Genomic DNA, 18,681 nt, shown 5'->3' on the forward strand with positions numbered 1-18,681 from the left:
AACAGACCCTATCCTGCCTCTTGCTTCTGTGATTTGAATACAGAATGAATGTGTATACAAAGGAGGCAGGGAGTGGGAACACCTGTTTTATGTTCTGCAAGAATATGGGCTTATGACTTTCAGAACAGCTTCTTAGCATTTATCAGTAACTGTCAATATATTACACGAGTAATTCTTAGCTATTAATGATTACATGAAGAAAAACATCCTTTTGGGCTACTTTACTGAAAAACAGTATGCTTTTATAACGAGAGTATATTGTGAAATAGTCTGAAAGGCAAAAGCTGTTTTCCTATCGTGCAAAACTGTGCCATTATTTTTAAATTAATTTTTTTTCCACAAAAATTGAACTATTTCATAGAGCTGGTAAGCAGTTATAAATCATCATGAAGTGACTGAGGAACATGTAAAAATTATACCAAAGAATCAAAACAGAGCACCTGAATATCTTTAGAAATATATTTTTCTATGTAGTATTTCCTATTACAAGTTTCTGCTATGATTTTATTGAATCTACAATTTCATGGGTTTTTTTTTTTTTTAAAGCAAACCACAGGTGTGTTTCTAAGTAACACTGAATTATGGGCTGGCAGAGTTATAATGAAAAGCCTATGCCAGCAGATAACATCTGAGGCCACATCTCCACAGCTGAAGCACAGAGGAAATGAACCAATGGGCTGGAGAAGGTCTCACCATTGCTGTGGTGTCTGGGCCACGGCGTCCCAGCCCGGCCTCTTCACTGCCATGGCAGCAGGTGGCCTGAACATTTCTGCTTCAGTTACTAAGTTATAAGTTAACTCTCATTTCATTTCATTTCTTGTAAGAAGGCTCTAGTCCAAGCCTTCTACTCTATAAAATAAAGAAGTATATAAACAAACCCTCAAATTGAGCAAAATTCCTTGCATTAATTATTTTTAACCATAAAGGCTCACTGAAGAAATTAAGTGATAACAGATAAGGAAGACTATTCCTCAAGTGTAATCGAAGGAAACAAAAAAAAAGAATGATAATTATTTTGGATTTCAAGTTTGGAAACACTTCTGTGTTCAGGCTCCCAGCTCTTCCGGAAGTGCTTCTGTAGGGAGAGAGAGTGACTGTTGGAGGACCTGAAGCCTCTGCAGAGGGCACTGGGTGATCTCTTCGTGCTTGGGAACAAGGGCAGGAGCTCCCCTAGGTCAGTGCTGCACCACGCCTTTCTCGGAGCTGCACACGTGTCTATTGCGGCACACGTCTCGTTAACCTCAGTGAATTCATCGCATGTTTACTTTCCCTCTGGGCTCCTGGAATAGAGACCAATCTTATTCATTTATGAACCCTTAACACCTAGCGTAGTGATTAACTAGTATTTTTGTTAAGTTGTTCCCCTAGAAATAAACCCCACGTGCTCTTCAGCCCATGTCTTCCAATTCTGAGTTCAAGCTTAAGAAATGTATGTAAATTTTAATATTGTGTTGCACAAAATACGATTTGGAAAGTAACATGGAAATTCTATAGATTTCATATGGACTAACCCTCACATTTTAAAAATCAATATTAATCTCCAATCGCCTTTATTAAAATAAGCTCTTTCCAGTTTCAAACCCAGTGCTGGCTCATAATAAAGTTTTTTTGGGTCCTACACAACATGAAAGAAATAAATACAATGTAGTGATTTCTTCCTAATTTTAAATCTACTCAACTAAAGGAGTACATTTTATTTAGTTTTTTTTGTATCCTTTGTGTTATATTTTAAAATTTCTGACATAGTTGATAACAAGTGCCATGTAAATAAATTATAAATAAATAATTGGTACATAAATAATATTACCAGTAAATAAGTAATTGGTAAATAAGTGCCAAAATTAATCATAGCTGTAATCTTTTTACGTCATCATGGCAGACATCAAAAAAAGTAACATTACTTGTGTGGCACAACTTCCTAAGGTGCTACTTGGCAGATCATGACACAGCGCCCTCTTGTGGCAGATGTCAGGTATAAAATCTTACCTGCGGGAGTATCTGAAATCAGGATGTTTACACAGGAAGCCTTTACAGGTAATGTTAAACTATAACTTCAACCACTGTAAATGTTTACATGATTGTTAAAAATGGTTTAAAGTGTTTAATAATTATAGAAAATTTCTCGCCATCCATGTCTTACATTTCACTTGTAAACCCCTGGGGAGCTCTGCTCTACCATTCTGTTCAGGAGCCTGTTTATTGATCTTAGTTATATTTGCATTTGCAATGAAAAAGTTGATGAGTCTAAAACAATTTATATCCGTGGTGATTACATTTCAAGCAATGCAAGGAGCCACTGGGGGTAGTGTGTGGGGGAGGGTGGGGGTGGAGAGAGAGAGAGAGCAAGAGAGCGAGAGGAAGAAGTTGGCAAGAAGGTTGAGGGCTTTTGGTCACCTCTCAAGTCACACTATAATTTACTACTTTTAATCAATTGTAAGTAAGTCTGGTCTTGCTTTATAAAGCAAACAGTCTGCTACATTCATTCCAAACATCCACATTCTTTACTTATGAGTAGCATATGAGTAATTTGTAATGGGAGGAACAATCGGAAAGGAGAGACGATGAACTGAGAAGTTAATGTAGAACAGTGAGGACTAAGAAGAACTGGGAAAGGAAGCACCGTCTTATGTTGGAATAGATTGATCCTAGGAATGCTTACACTTTATGGGGAAGGGCTGGCTGCTGGAGGAGGCCAATGCTACCCCTCTGCTTGTGCTGGTGTGCACTTCTGTGTAACTACGTCTACGGGGCCGCAGCCCAGAAACCTAGGTCTGCTGATAAGACTGCTCAATGCCTATGCAGCAACAGCTTCCTTCCTGGGTTCCTCTCTAGGTCACTGTTTCATCTTCAGCAAGTATTCTGTTCTCTGCTACTGCTTGCTCAGGAAGTGCAGTGGTCATCATCTTGCAGTGGTCACACCTTTCCTCTATTTTGATAGTCATAGGATGATTAGAAACACGTCTTCTTAATCAAACCAATCTCAGCTTTTATTTGAGCTTCTATGGTCTCCTCCTGTTTGGACCACCAGAAATAGGCCCTTATCCTATTTCACTGCTAATGTTACTACCCCAGATCAGGTCCACTGAGCTCTCAGGCCTGATGTTCCAATCTGCAAAAACGGGGCCAGCACGCCTTTATAAAACGAGTATCATCCAGCAAGCTTTCCTCAAGACTTGTGGGCGGGCCACCCATACTACCCACTACTGTGCTCTGGCCTGCCACCAACAGCCTTCAGGCAAGTGTGCAAGTCCTAAATAAGCCTTATATATGTATTTTTGGAAAATGGAAATGAAATAATGTGCTTCACCTTTTAAAAAGTGCTCTTGAAGTTTGTATTTTCTTTATGGCCATTAAAAATGCATCATGTATAGCTCAATTATTTTCTATAGTGTTAGGGTATGTTCAATTAGAAAATATAGTTTATTTAGAGAATATGGTTTAGGCAATAGCACTGGCTTGCTTCATATTTTCAATATTACAATCACAGCCTTTGAACTTTCAGAAGGCTGAACTGTTCATTTCTTTTTAGTTTATAAGAAATAAAGTAAAGTGTATAGTATTAGAGTAAAACAAAAATTTAAAGCTTTTTTGCTTTTTCAGGGTCAAATTGGTACAGAAAATACCCACTTCCCAAAATCTGGCTGATAGAAAAAAAATACACTGAATAAAAAACTTTTTTGGGGGGTGGTTTGGGTCTGGATTTGGATGTGCATTCTAGTCCTGGATCAATCTCTAATGAAATGTGTGGCCTCAACAGCTTAGGTGGGTAAATTTTCCCATTTTATAAAGAATGCATTTGAAAGGCAAAAGCTGGCTGGCTGTAAGAATCACTATTTTTTAAACACAGAACCCCAAAGAGAACAAAAACAATACCACTTCACAGCGGTGAGAATGGCCATCATCACAGTGGTGAGAATGTTGTTTGTTGATTTGGTTTGTTGTTAACCAAATCAACAAACAACAACTGCTCTGTGAGGATGTGGAGAAAAGGGAACCCTAGTGCAGTGTTGATGGGAGTGCAGACTGATGCAGCCACTGTGGAAAACAGTATGGAGTTTCCTCAGAAAACTAAAAATGGAACTGCCTTTTGACTCGGCAATTCCACTGCTGGGTTTATACCCTAAGAACCCTGCAACATCAATTCAAAAGAACCTATGCACCCCAATGCTCATAGCAGCACAATTTACAATAGCCAAGTGCTGGAAGCAACCTAAGTGCGCATCAGTAAATGAACGAATCAAAAAACTATGGTACATTTACACAGTGGAATACTATGTAGCAGGAAGAAAGAAGGAGCTCCTACCCTTCCTGACAGCATGGATGGAACTGGGAGCATTATGCTAAGTGAAAAACAAGCCAGGATGTGAAAGACAAATACCATATGATCTCACCTTTAACTGGAACCTAGTTTACAAAACAAACAAGCAAGCAAAATATAACAAAAGAGACATTGAAATTAAGAACAATCTGATAATAACCAGAGGGGAGAGGGGAGAGGGGAGGGAATGAAGTGGGGAAGAGATCTCAGTAACGTAGACACATGGACATAACTAAGAGGGGGTGGAATCAGGGGAGGGAGGTGGGTGTGGCTGGGGTGGTTGGGAGTGGTGGGGGGAAATGCAGACAACTGTACTTGAACAATAATAAAATAAAAAAATATATAAGTGAAAAAAAGAACAATGGCACACTCCTCATGTGAATATAAAAGTTCAGGCTCAAAAACTGCTGAACTTGCTTTTCACCAAAGTTGTAAATTCCTTGAAGACCACAACTGTGTCTTAGAATCTAAAGTGCTTCTAAAGTGTTTGGTATCCTTCTGTCTCATGCCCAGCAATTGACCACTGTTTACTGAACTGGGTTTTAGTTTGTATGTTAATATAATCAGCAATTTCTGGTTTTTTGATGCTTTTAGGAACTTCTAAATCTGAAAGACGAAACACACACTGAGATCTGTCTGGCAATTAAGATGATAGACAAAAAATAAGAAGAAGAAGAAAAAAAGAACTAAACTAGCATTGTTCTAGAGTGATTGGAATGTCTTCGCACAGTTAGCAATAACGGAGTCAGAGAAGCAAATAGGTAAACGTAAAATTTCAAAAGGAATTTTTAAGCACAGTTATAGAAGTATGTACAGGGCTGTTTCATTGGAGCAGAGATGCAGGCAGAATCATGACTGTAATACCTCACAATTGTAAGGTGCTGTGCAATTTATCGATTGCATTCACTGGCCTCATCTCCTTTACCCTTACAAAACCCTGGGTCCAATGATTCAACTTCATTAGTAAATATTAAGAAGACAAGACTCTGAGAGGTCAAATAAAGGAATTTCAGAGTTGGGATTCACTATATTAGTGTGCCCCAACCATCAGTTATTTTCAAACCACATTTATTATTTTTGCTGTAACTGGCTGCCTAATATTTTTCAGTTGTGTGTCATACTTTAACATTTTTTAAGTTGTCTTAAGAAATATTTTTGAAATCATGGGTGTGGTGAGTTTTCCCCTAATAAACACTTAAAAAAAAAAGAAAGAAAAAAATTAATGGTACGATGGTCTGACATAAGTAACAATTAAAACCTATAGAGAACTTTTTTATGCGTTTATTTGAGCCAAGCTGACAATTGCTGAGAAGTGGAATCTCAAAGAACTGAGGAAATGCTTCAGAGGATGGTAATTTTACAGTTTACCTCGCACAGTGGAATCGAAGGAGGAAACCTAAGGGGGATTACATGAAATCCACTGGTGGTAGAGTAAGGCTATGAAAGAGAGCAAAGCTGGAAAGTCTCTGAGATGGAATAAAGAGTAAAATAAAGGCATACATACCTCTTTTACATTGGTGGGTACAGGATAGTTAACAATGAACATTTACAGCATGTAGACATGGCATTCAGGGAATGAGATAACAACGAAGGGATCTGTGATCTGATGCATAGACACACCCGAGGGGTCTGAAAAGAGTACTCTGACATTCCAAAGGTATGTTATTTGAGATGCAGAAAGACAATAGACAGAGGCTCACTTAAGGTAAAGAATGACCTTTGTCTAGAGAGCTACAAGCCTGGGGTGTGACTATCTGACTGGAGACCTTTGCTTTTTGGGACAATGCTCAACCCACTGAGCCACACTGGCCAGGAATATTGTTAGGGTGGTTAGTGTTGCAGGCTGTGAAAGAATTCACAAAGAGAAGAAAGTGTAGAAAATGAAGTTTTTATTTACTCTCCAAGAAAGGAGAGGGGCATGGTGTGGAGAGATACACCAGCACTGAGGGGTTAAAAGAAGGGTCAGGGTGGAGGGGGGTTGCTGTGTTGTAATATGAGGCTGCAGTTTACTCCAATGTTACCTTCTGCCTGTGGCTGTAGGGAGCAGTCAGCCACGTTCTGTTCATGCTTCCAGTAATTTCCAGTGCTGGGGACATAAGGTCAGAAGAGTAAAATGGCAGTCATGTTTAACAAGGTCTCAGGCCTTGTTAAGGTCTTGTTAAGGCCTTAGGCAAATGGTGCCACAATAGCAAACGGTGCTGGCTTTGTCCTTTGAACTATGATCCTTTTTCAGTTAGGAATTTTTACGGTCAGACCATCCTCCGAGGTTACTTTTTGTTTCTGAGTTTGTATGGATACCAGGCAGAATCTTGTCAGGTTTAGCCTGTGGCCTCTTTCTCTTCAACAGGTGCTTTAGGACCCAGTCTTCCACCACATACATAAAACCTTTACTTAAAACATCTAGCTAAACAGACCTTCAGTTTCTGCATGCACATCTGCAGTAATGTTAGACAAATTGCGTTATTTCTCCACACCTCATTTTCCTCATCTTCAAAATGGGGATAATAGTTACCAACCCCACAGGATGCTTATGTGGCTAAGTCAGATAATACATGTGAATTTATTAGACTTCTTGGCATGTAGAAAGCTTTCAATAAATGTTAGCTATTATTGTTAGCTTTGGGTCGCTTTCTTCCCCCCTCCCCCGGTATTCTCATAATTGCAAAGTTTTGTCTTAAATTAAGCCTCAAATGACTCCCGTATCACTTTCCCCAATTTAACTAAACTTCTAAAAGTTGGAAAGAGGACTTTAAAGTGATCTTTGTAATTATCCTTGGTTCCATTTTTTTAAATTAAATCTTTATTGTATTTTGACATTTGTTCTTTTTGTCATATAAGACAGTAAGACTTCCTGACTTGCCTTAGATTACGCTGGTAGTAAAATAAGTGAGGGTTAAAATCTTTAGGGCTTTTTGCAGTGGATGCCAAGGCTGAGGAACGTCGGTGCTAATCTTGGCAAACCGTCCATCGCACAACTCGGACCACACCTTCCCTTTCTCAGTGCTCAGTCACCCCTTGCAGAGCGCCCTCCCCTGAGTTCCCGCTGCTTTGCCGCGGACTCCGTTTCCCCACCCCACCTCTCCAGACCAGGTGGGGCTTCCTCTCCAGTCCCTCTCCTGCGGGCATCTCGTCAGGCTGGTTTATATACTATTTTTTGGTGTTTGTTCCCGTCTCTCAATGCCAGGGTCAAGTAAGAATTGGTTTTTCGCCTCGCGCAAGATCTACCAACAGCAGGTCAAGACGAGTTATCCTCTAGGTCGCTCAACAAGTCCGCAGGGTTCACCGGGGCGCCCGCTGCTAGGCTTCCTGGGAGATGTGGTACCTGGAGGTGCGAGTGGCTGGCGGAAGACTACAGTTCCCAGCATGCCCAGGAAAAGGGAAGGAAGGTCGGCAGCTTCACGTGACCACTCACTATGGCTTCCCTGTGTCTGGACTAGCCGGCCGGTGGTTTGTTGTGATTTGTTTGTTCTTTGCGGCCGGGGACTTCTGTCACGATTTCGACATGCAAAAAATCAAATCTCTTATGACCCGACAGGTGAGTCGCGGAGGCGGAAGCAAAGGCCTCCTTCATCTCCGCTGGGAGAGAGGCTGAGACATTCTGCTTCTGGGCCGCGGCGTGCCGAGAGCTAAGTCGTAGGTGGTGGCAGGTGTCCCGGGTCCGGCAAGCTGGTGCACGCCCTGAAAAACTCACCTGAGCGCCCCGGCCCAGAGCATTGCTCGAGATGGAAGTGGCGTCCCAGGGACATTTCTTTAGAAGAGGCTTGTTTGGGAATCAGCGCTTGCGTTGTCTCCCTTATTCCTCTATGTGCCATTTCCCCACCAACAGCCCCAGTTGCCTTCCGGAGTTCCCTTTTTCAAGCTATCTGTCGTCTTTGAGCGGGTGGCCTGGCTAGGGAGCTGTGGTCTGTGCAGTAGAGATGACCTCGAAAGAGTGAAAACAGCGGATAATTTGGTGACAGAATTGGTTACTTATGACATTTGGCAAGTCCCCAAACCTTGTAGCTTAAGTTTCTGCAAATGAGAATGATTGATTTATCTTTGTTAATTCCATCTCACAGTTCTGAGGGTCATCAGTAAGCTAATGCATATGAGAATTCCTTGTGAAATGCTACTTTTTATCATTGTTCTGGCAAAATAATAGTCTTTTATTTTTTTTTGCCCGGGTCATGATTCATGAATAAAAACTATTTTCTATCCCATGTCATAAAATTGGGGTCTTCCTCAGCTTCCTTCAAGCAAGAAGTGGGAGAAATTTCCCTTTTTTTTTTTATTAATCATGACTTGGTTTTAGATAGCTTTATTTTATTTCAACTAATATTTCCCTATACTTGGCCATCTTTATTATTTTAATATGAGAGAAGGATAATTCAGATTAGAATTTTCACTGTGGTTTTCAATGTGGTTTTGAGAACTTCAGTGAAGGTGGATGATAATCATTTACGAAAGGTTCGTTTTTGTGTTATTTAGTTGTTGACACTTGAAAAAAGAGTACAGATTCCAAAGTAAATTCTTATTTGGGAATTTAGAATTTGAGAGGTTTCTGGACAGGTTACAATTTGTAGATTTGTGGCTAACAATACATAAGTCCTATATGATGTTTTACCTCTGTCAAATAATATTGCTAATGTCATGGGCATAGACTAAAAAAGTTCTATGATTAACAAAAGATTTAAGTAAGCGGGTAGTAACATTTGACAGTCCTTCACATTTGCTGAATACTGGTGTCATGCTTCATACCATTTCTTGAGAATGAGTTCAGGTCCTGCTCCATTCTGTAGTAGCTGTGTGACCTTGAGTAAGTCACCTAATTTTTTTCATTGTCTGTTTCTACATCTTTAAAGTAGAAATAACCTCATGGGGTTGCCTGGTGATGATGTTTATATGATGTGATAAAGGTAAAGAGATAAATAAAGGACTCAGCTGAATTGTGGGCCTTGTCAAGAAAGGGTCTGATCATAGAGATCCTCTCCGTGGCTGCACGGATGGTGGGAAGGCAGGAAATCTGGAAGCAGGCTGTTGAATAATTCAAACAATAGGCTGATTTTGGTATCCGACTTTTAAAACAGTGTGCACTTTGTATATTATTACCGATAATACTCGTAAACTGCCTTGGAATGCTGAATTTGGCCTTTCGTGCAGCAGCTAAGTTCAGTGCACTGTCACGGTGCTTGCCATGCAAGTCAGGGTGGTCAGCATTGTCATCTCTGTACAGCAACTTTGGTCCTTTATTGTTTTTTTAACTATCTTTTATAATAATGAGTGGGAGAGAAAAATGCAGAAGTCCAGTCCCAGTAGTAATAATTTTGTGTCTCCTAAATGTAGTGAACTTGTGCTGAAAATGGTAACTTCATCCCCAATCAGCTGCGTATTAGACATGACCAGGTAAAGTCTGTGCTTAGAATGAAGAAAAAACAAAAACCAGGAACATGTGTGAAAAGCTACAACTCTCCTGTGTAAAAAGTGAGGTAAAATGAGTTTTACACAGATTTTTAAAGTCATCTAATTATATTTAATGAAAGCTTGGCTCCGCAAATTTGATCATTATTACTACACAATTTGTGAAACTGTAAGGTATAAAAAAGTGTGCCACCTAGAGTTACACTGGGGGTTTTACTTAGTACTGTTTATTACCGGATTAAACGAGGTAGTGTTACACCTACATATACACAGAAATTTTTGTGGGTGAGGCTGTAGAACATGCTAGTAATATAGTGTTAATTAAAAGAGATGTGGAATTAAGATCTATGAATCTTGTTTTGTGTGTGTGTGTGTGTGTGTGTGTGTGTTGGCATTTTAGCTCTCCTAGGATCTTTGTGTGGAATAGAATGGGAGAGTGGGCTTTGTCTGATCTCTTTTTTTAGACAAGAGCTGCTGTTCAGCTTTCTCCATTATGCCTGCCTCTGTTCTTTCAGTTCATTCAACAAATGTTTATTGAACACTAGGTACCAGGCACTGTTCTAAGTTTGGAGGATGCAGCAGTGAACAAAACAGACAAGGGTGAAGAGGATGGGGAGTCCTGGGAGCTGACAGTTTGGGTCATTTGCAATTTTAGATAGGGTGCTATGGAAAGCCTCCCAGAAAAGGGCAGGTTTGAATAAAAACCTGAATGAAGTGAGGAAGTAAGCCATGTGAAAGTCTGGGAAGCAGCTTCCCGGTGGCAGGAAAAGTGAATGCGGAGGCCCTGAGGCTGGAGCCTGTTTGGGGAACAGCGGCAGGCTAGTGTGGGCGGAGTTGAGAGTGAGGAGAAAAGGAGCTGGAGATGAGGTCCAGAGCTGGGATCCAGATCACAGAGAACCTCTTCCGGACCTCATCTCCTCCTACTTTTCTCCTCACTCGTGGTTCTGTTTGATTGAAATAGCAAGCAGAGGAGGATTGTAATTATACATATACTTCAGAAAGATCTTTGCTTTAAGTATTTAGGCATACCTCATTTTTATTGCACTTTACTTTATTGCACAGATGTTGTGTTGTGTACAAATTGAAGGCAAGACCCTCCATCAGCAAAAAGATTACACCTCACTTTATTGTGGTGATCTGGAGCCAAACCCACAATCTCTCTGAGATATGCCTATGGATCCATATGGGCAAAAGAGCCCTTGTAATCCAAGCGAGAAAGGGTGTGGCCTTAACCGGGGGCGAGTGCTGGAAGTGTTGAGAAAAGTTTGAATTGTGGATATGTTTTAAATGTAGAGTTGGCAGGATTTCTTGACGGATTGGATTTGGCTGTGAGAGAAAGAGAAGCATCAAGGTTAACTCTGAATAGTTTGGCCCCAGCAATTGGAAGAATGGAATTGCCATTTAATGAAGTGGGTAAGGCTGAGGGAGGAAAAGATTGAGGGAAGAGAGAAGGTTTTTAGACTCATTCATTTGAAAGCCTCTTAGATATTTAAGTGGAGAGATAAAGTGGCAGTTGGCTAAAAGAGTCTGGATGTCTGAGAAGAAATAAATCCAGGGTATAGGTAAAAATGTAGGTGTTATGAACATATAGAAGGTATATATATATATATATATATATATATATATATATATATATATATATATATATATAAATTGGCCAAGATTACCAGCAGAGTCCAGTATAGATATAAAACAAGAGTCCACAGTTGAGCTTTTGAGAATACAGTGTTGCAACGTCAGGGGGAAGAGGTGGATCTAGCACGTTGATTGCAAAGGAGCAGATAGAGAGGGAAGAAGGCTGCAGCATCCCAGCAAGCACCTGTCCCATAACAGATGCTCAATAAATACTTGGGTGAATGGTGGATAGAGAGCGCAGCCCGATAGAGCGGGTCCTGGAGCTCTAGTAAAGAGTTTAAAAGAGGGGGAAGTGATCAGCTGGGTGAAATGCTGCAGATGGGCGACATAAGACGAAGAGGGGAGTCAGCCTTTGGGTGAGCAGCATGGAGGTCATCAGTGACTCGACAACAGCACTTACTGTGGAGCGGTGGGCAGAAGGTCTGACTAGGGTGTGTTCGAGAGAAACTGAGGACTGAGTGTAAAGACTATTGAATTTTGCTGAAAAGAGAAGGAAACACAGATCATCTCTCAAGCTCCTGTTGATCATTGGGACATAAGCTGCTGGTCTCATAAATAGAAATTGAGGATTTGTAGACATAGCAGAAATAGTATGAAGTATTAATCTGATTTGGATAAAAAAGTGTTGAATTTTGCATGAACTTACCTGAGGGAATTATCAAAACAAATATAAAAGAAAATCAAGTAATTTACAGTGAAAATTTCAATTCAGTAAAGGCAGAGTACTGCAATTATAACCATGACTTCCTGCTTCAGAAGTGAAGATAAAAGAAATGATGATGTCACATTTGTTAGAAATTTATAAAACTGCAAATCAAAGGACTCAGGATTTATAATTATAAAATACAGGTGTCAGTGTTGTGCTCTGAGATATTGATGTAATTTTTTGTTTTGATAAAATAAAAGTGTTTCTTTGTGATAACAGCCTCTGAGTTATTGTCACTAATATTAGAATAAAATAACAGGCAGGTAGTGTAAGTTATTCAAGGCCACAGGGCCCATTCCTTGAATCACTGCATTCCCTGCCTTCCTAAGGTTTACAGAGGGTTTCCAGTTTTTATTACTATTTTTGCACATTTGGTGGAAAGTTGCCACATATGAGTGGCAAATTATTGTGTGTGGTGACTAATTTGGAAGTAAGGCCTTTCTGGAGATATTGGTACATGTCACTTGTTTATATTTCAGGCATGTTTTTTTTACTGAGTAGTTCTGGGGAAAGAAAATTGCTTGTAATATATTTCCCCAAGATTTTCTGTTAGTTTGGTTAAACAAATCTAGCCTTTTAAAACGTTAGTTTAAAAGGCATGGCAATTGTATTTTTAAAAAGGTATTTTAAGGGTGGTTGTAATTTTGAATCAAATTAGGAAGTTTTACTCTCATACATATTGATAGGTATGTAAGTTACTGAATAGCAATTGGGGTCCCACTGCCTGATTCCACCCTCTAGGCAAAAGTCCAGAGGCAAAAGTTTGGGGATAAAGAGAAGGAGTCTTTATTCAGAAGCTTCACAGTTTTGGAATAACAGCTTTCCACACGCATTAGTCACTTAGGCTTATCAATTAAAAGCTAAACTCTAACTTTTTAGTTACAGCTTTAATCACTTAGGCCTGTCAATTAAGGCTAAACTGTTAACACCTGAGTTCTTCTGTCATGCCCCTGTTAGTTTTTAATGATCTTGTTTCTATAGGGTTAGTTTAGAAACTAAAACCACATAAGATACAAAAGCTACACAATATTTGAACAATGGCAGGACACTGCATCAGAGGGCGTCCCCTAAGGGCGTCCCTTCACCCAACGAAGAAGAAACTTGCCACCCTCTGCCAGGCAGCCAGACTGTAGGCTGTGCCCTGAGTTCCTTCCCATCCAAAACACTGTTCTTTGGGAAACACAGGTAGCTGCAGCAGGATCATCCAGGCATCTTCGAGGAAGAAGAGAGCCCGAGAACCAGAGAAAGCCTGAGCACACCTGTCTGAGAGCCCTTCTTTTATTTCAAATCTTGCCTGTGATTGCACTCTGGAGGCATTCAGCTGCTCAGCCAATCCCTTCCTAGACTGTTAACCATTCTCTCAGTCAGACTCCTCCTATCGCCCCTCCCTGCTTCTCCACAGTGATCTGATCAGATCTCTCTGTATCATGTATGTGTGTTAGGTATACATGTGGAGGTATATAGTGTATATAGAAGTTTAGTTCTATAACCAACCTTGCTTTCTCTGCCACTATTGTTGTCCTGCCTTCATGGTGACTTTTGGTGAGAAACTGGGACAAGGAAGAACAAACCCACAAGTAGTTACATACTTCATTTCCTCACTCATTGTGAGACAGTAACCTCAGTACTGTTCCCTTATTCTAGGAAACTGCCCTGGGAACTTAATTTTAAAGTCAGTTGCATGTTCCCATGGGAACAGTGTTCTAATTAGTTGGAGAGTGGAGCTTGCCCAAGGACTTCTGCTGAATAATTTACTCGTTTCTTTGCTGTTGATTCTGTTCCTGCAGCTTTGCTGGCCACTGGGCTACAGAGGCATATGACACTTGGTGTATCCCTTCTCTTGGGACATCGGTCTGGGAGAGAAAGAAATATATTTAATAATTAAAACTTAACCACTTTGGCAGAAGTGTTGTGTTGGAAAATGTCTAACTGGGTTTCTAAAACATTAGTGGTTATATGAATCACCTGGTTTGCTTGTTAAAGTGAAGCTTCTGGTCCTAATCCAGAAATACATATTCATTAGATCCGTGGTGGGGCCCCAGGAATTTTTTTTGTAAAGTGTTCCCTGGGTGGTGTTGATTGAGGTGATCCATGGACAATACCGAGAAGATAGTGTGTTCTTTGAAACATAGGGATTTAGGAAGACTGCATAGAGGAGTTAATTCTAAAAAGGGGTTACTGGTTTCTTTAGACAGTGGGGTGTGTGTGTGTGTGTGTGTGTGTGTGTGTGTGTGAGAGAGAGAGAGAGAGAGAGAGAGAGAATGAGGGAAATTGAGAGTGTAAGAGGTGAGACAGAACTCTGGGTGTGGGTGGAGCATTCTGGGGCTCATGTAAGACACTTGGGGAAAGCAGAGCACCTTGTCATAAAAATTGTACCTATGACTGGTAGTATTTTACAATAAGGAAGATATAATACACATCTCTAAAATTAAAAAATAAGCAAATTCTGCTCTCAGTTGACCTTAAGTGTACCATATATTTTGAATGCTAAGGACAACCAAGGGCCGGTATGGGCCACCTAAAGGATGAAGAGGACTGCAGCAGAAATCTCTCCTCAAACTCACGTACCAGCCATTTTTGCTTACAGACTAACATTAGAGGAACCTTAGGTGTCTGCTTTAAATGGCCTATTTTTAAAAAGAAACTTTCAAAGCAAATTTAAATTGCTAACTTCCTTCTGTCTTGATAATTTTTCCTAGTGCAAATGAGACAATACCTCAGTTGATATGAATATAGGAATTACCTGGTATCAAAGAGGTTAAGACTTGGTAGAAAGCAGAGGGATGTGAGATTTAGGTCTCAATTATGCAGTAGAAATTGGGTGCATCGGTGATACTTAAATCAGGTAAAATCAAGGGACTACTTATATATTAAGCAATTAGTATTATTTAAAATTCTTTGATTTGCTCAGTTGGTTGGTATATTAAATCTGCAAATCATACATCTTTGACCATTTTACCAGGTGAATTTGGTAATAATAAGTGTTTTTGTAGACTGCTTTTTGTCACTCAAAAGTTTTTTTCTTTTGGTCATTTTAAAATTATGGTTAAGTTAGTCTTCATTAGTTTTGAGGTGCCATATGATATTTTTATTCTAAACTAGCAGAAGTACATCTTTACTTGATTTAATAATAGCACTGTATGTATGAAGTGATGTGTTTTTTAGAACACGTATTCTATATATCTTAAAGCAGTAAAATTTCTATTTTTAAAATGGTGATTTCTATTTGAATAGGTATGTTCTATCATATTACAGTTCTGCAGCACAATTAAAGTTCCTTTTATCTTCCTTTTTTAAGGGTCTGAAGAGCCCCCCGGAAAGCCTCAGCGATCTGGGCGCCATCGAGAGTCTCCGGGCCCCCGGAAAGGTACTGGTCTCCCTGTGCGAGCAGGACTTCTCACTGCCTTACAGACACCACTTCCTCCCACAGGCAGATGGCTGCTATGATAAAATAGATAAATGTTTTGAGTGCAGGAGGCTTGGGACTTGTTCTTGCTTTCATTACTTGTTGGGATGCAGTATAATTCCTGATAGTTAAGCTGAAAATGGAAACTTGATAAATTCAGTTTTTTATTGCATCAGATTCTTAGCCTGAAAGCAGTTATATATATATATATGTATACATGAAACTTAACTAATTTATCTGATGTAATTTGGGTAAATAATATACTTTTATGCGGTAACACTCTGAACCAAAAATTACAGTTAATTATGTTTTTTTTATGGAACACAGATTTTTTAATAAGTAGCTAAAGTATAACTTGCTCTAAGTTATAGATATCTTAAATTTTAATCCCTTGATATTCATAGGAGTTTCTCAGTTTACAAATTTAGTAGGTGTTACTTGAAAGGTAGCTTGGCTTCCCCTCAGAAGAATTATTAACTGTTGTTGAATAAATGAATTCCTGCTGGTTCTCACTCTGGGTCCTTGCCACTCGAAGCTGTCTCCATGAATAGCAGCTCTATCACTGATTAAAGATTGTTCTTCTCAGTGTATGCGCTTGTGATTTTCAATTTGAGGATCGTTTTTGAAATGACTGTTTTCTGTGGCTGGCTTGGCAATCAGAAGGCCTCTTGTTACACCCAGTGTCAGCTGCTTAGGAGGATAATTTCCCACTTCCTTGAGGTGCCTTACCCTCTAAAGTGAATTTTGTATTTACTGCTTAGCTTTTTTTTAAGGTCAGACCCAAATATACCCTCTAGATATAACATTCTAGCTAACCCTGAAGTGGTTCAGACAAAAACCTTAAAGAGGCATTTTTTTCAATGATTTATTTATTTATTTTTAGAGAGAAGGGAAGGGAGGGAGAAAGAGAGTGAAACCCCCAAGAACAAGACACAGGTCTATCAGTTGCCTCTTGCACGCCCCCAAGTGGGGGACCTGGCTTACAACCTAGACATGTGCCCTGACTGGGATTCGAACTGGCAGCCTTTTGGTTCTCAGGCTGGTACTCAATCCACTGAGCCATACTAGCCAGGGCAAGAGGCATTATTTTAAAAAGATTTTATGTATTTATATAGAGGCATTTTGAATAGTTTTATATAATGTTATGAAAGATTACTGAATGTCATAAAGTTGGGAACTAAGAGATAGCGGTGAACCCTAATTGTCAAATAGTTCTCTATATTTCTTCGACCTGAGAAAAAAGATTATTATGTATTGTGTACATCTCTTGGATTAGATTGCCTTAGATATGTATTACATGAGAACTTTTCTGTTGTCTTTAAACCATGAGCCATGATGTTTTTCCAGGAGCAGCAGGAAGTGAGTTTATGATGCTCCCATCACATGGTCTTCTTACCGAGTTCCCACCCTAGCCCCATCAGTGACCAGTGGTGTGTACTTTTCAGGTGACTGGCTCTGGGTAGACAGACAAGTATAAATGGGTAGGTTAAGGTTAAGCCTGGACCATTAGTCTCATTGACACATACTAAGAAGTGAAGTTAGTTAAATTGTTAAAGTTGATAGTAAAATCAGTATGAATGCTCTAAGCTGAAATTTAGCCTTACTCTAAGAAAGTTATATAATCCTCCCGTGCTGTTTGTTCTCTTCTGAAACATCACAAGTGCTGCAGGGTGAGCCAGGCTGCTGCCTTCTTCTCAGGGTAGTTTTTTTAGAACATCAGAGTTGTTGAGTGGCAAAGCTCTAGTTAGTAGACTAAGTTTGATATGGGTACAATTTGCTGTCAGTCCTGCAATTAAGAGTTTAGAGGACTCATGTTCAGAAATTTCTTATACTGTGTCTAAGAAAATATTTTATTTTCTTGGGCCAGGGGAAAATTTCTCCTTTTCCCTTTTAGTTCTTCTGGCTGATCTAATAAAATGACATGAGACAGATTAACAGGAGAAAAAAATCATATTTACTATGCATGTTCATATAGGATTCCACAAAGTAATGGGACTGGAGGACATATGGGGCATTTGAAGTTTATATGCCATGTTGAGATAAGGATGGAGAAGGACTACGTAGTGGTTTGGGACTTCAAAGGGCACGAAGGTAATTCGCATTGGGATAGAGAAGCAAGTGTTTGATAAACAGATGGTTGCTGGGCCATGTTTAACAATGGGACTCTCAGAGGACTTTAGTCAAGTGGCTATTGCTAGGTTCCTCCTTATCACACTTAATTCATATTAAACTTAGGCATCTACAATGATAGCTCCCTTCCTTAAGCAGGTCCTCTGTCTACATTATTTTAGGCAGTTAGGGCGAATGTCAAAGTTTCTTAACTATTTCATTTCTTTAAAATAACCATCTTAAAACAATCAATATCATGAAGAGGCATGTTTTAGGATGGCTCCTTCTCAATACTTTGCTATAACATGAATGTTGAATATTTTTCATATCCTAGATGTTACCTTATAGTCAGGAGATATATCTCTATATAGAGATGGATAGATACACACACACATATAATATACATATACACACACATATATTTTAATTTAAAAAATTTTAAATTTCTCCTGTGCACTTTCTCATCTTATGACTAGATGTTTGTGCTCTTTGACCAGCATCTCATTTGCCCCAGCCCCAAACCCATGCAACCTGAGAGTGGTACCCACCATTCTGATCTGTGTTTCTATGAGTTTTGGTTTTTTCAGATTTTACATATAAGTGAGATAATACAGTATTTGTCTTTCCCTCTCTGACTTATTTCACTTAGCAAGTGAAACGGTGTGCTCTCCATTCATGTTGTCGCAAATGGCTGGATGTCCCTGTTTTCTCATGACTGAATACTTCTGTTCCCATGTGTGTTGTATGTGTGTGTAAGAGTGCAGAAGGGCATCAGGTGTGCTTGCTAATTCAGAGAGTCCTGTTGGTGTATTTTTTGAGAAATATGTAAATTGTAAGTGGGAAGAAATCTTAGTCTCAGCCTTTTATGGACAAAATGACAGTGTATCCCACTTTAAGAGAAAAGATGGGAGTCAAATAATAATCCATACATTAGAGATTTGCGATTTTGATGGAGAGAATAATACAGAAAAGAAAAAAATTAGGATTGTTTACTTGCTATAGGAAAGAAAACTTTGTGATAGATTTCAAAAATTTTAACTTCAATATTTCAGAGCCAAAGTCAGTGGTGCCCACATTTGCTGTGGGTTAGAATTACCAGCACTCAGACCA

At 39.5% G+C, this 18,681-nt stretch overlaps 1 protein-coding gene across 2 annotated transcripts in view; it reads left to right on the forward strand.

Annotated features, from left to right (window-relative positions):
* Positions 1-7,712: 7,712 nt before the first annotated feature.
* The window catches only part of VPS50 (VPS50 subunit of EARP/GARPII complex), a 115,476-nt gene continuing 104,507 nt past the window's right edge, over positions 7,713-18,681 (forward strand). For both annotated transcript variants that reach the window (XM_053655064.1, XM_037163006.2), the window contains exons 1-2: positions 7,713-7,853; positions 15,355-15,423. In XM_053655064.1, the coding sequence (XP_053511039.1) occupies positions 7,821-7,853; positions 15,355-15,423 (102 nt within the window). In that variant the 5' untranslated portion in view covers positions 7,713-7,820. The remainder of the gene's footprint in view (positions 7,854-15,354; positions 15,424-18,681) is intronic.

The sequence above is a fragment of the Artibeus jamaicensis genome, unplaced genomic scaffold (assembly GCF_021234435.1).
Source record: "Artibeus jamaicensis isolate MK-2021 breed Jamaican fruit bat unplaced genomic scaffold, CSHL_Jam_final contig_923, whole genome shotgun sequence".
NCBI lineage: Eukaryota > Metazoa > Chordata > Mammalia > Chiroptera > Phyllostomidae > Artibeus > Artibeus jamaicensis.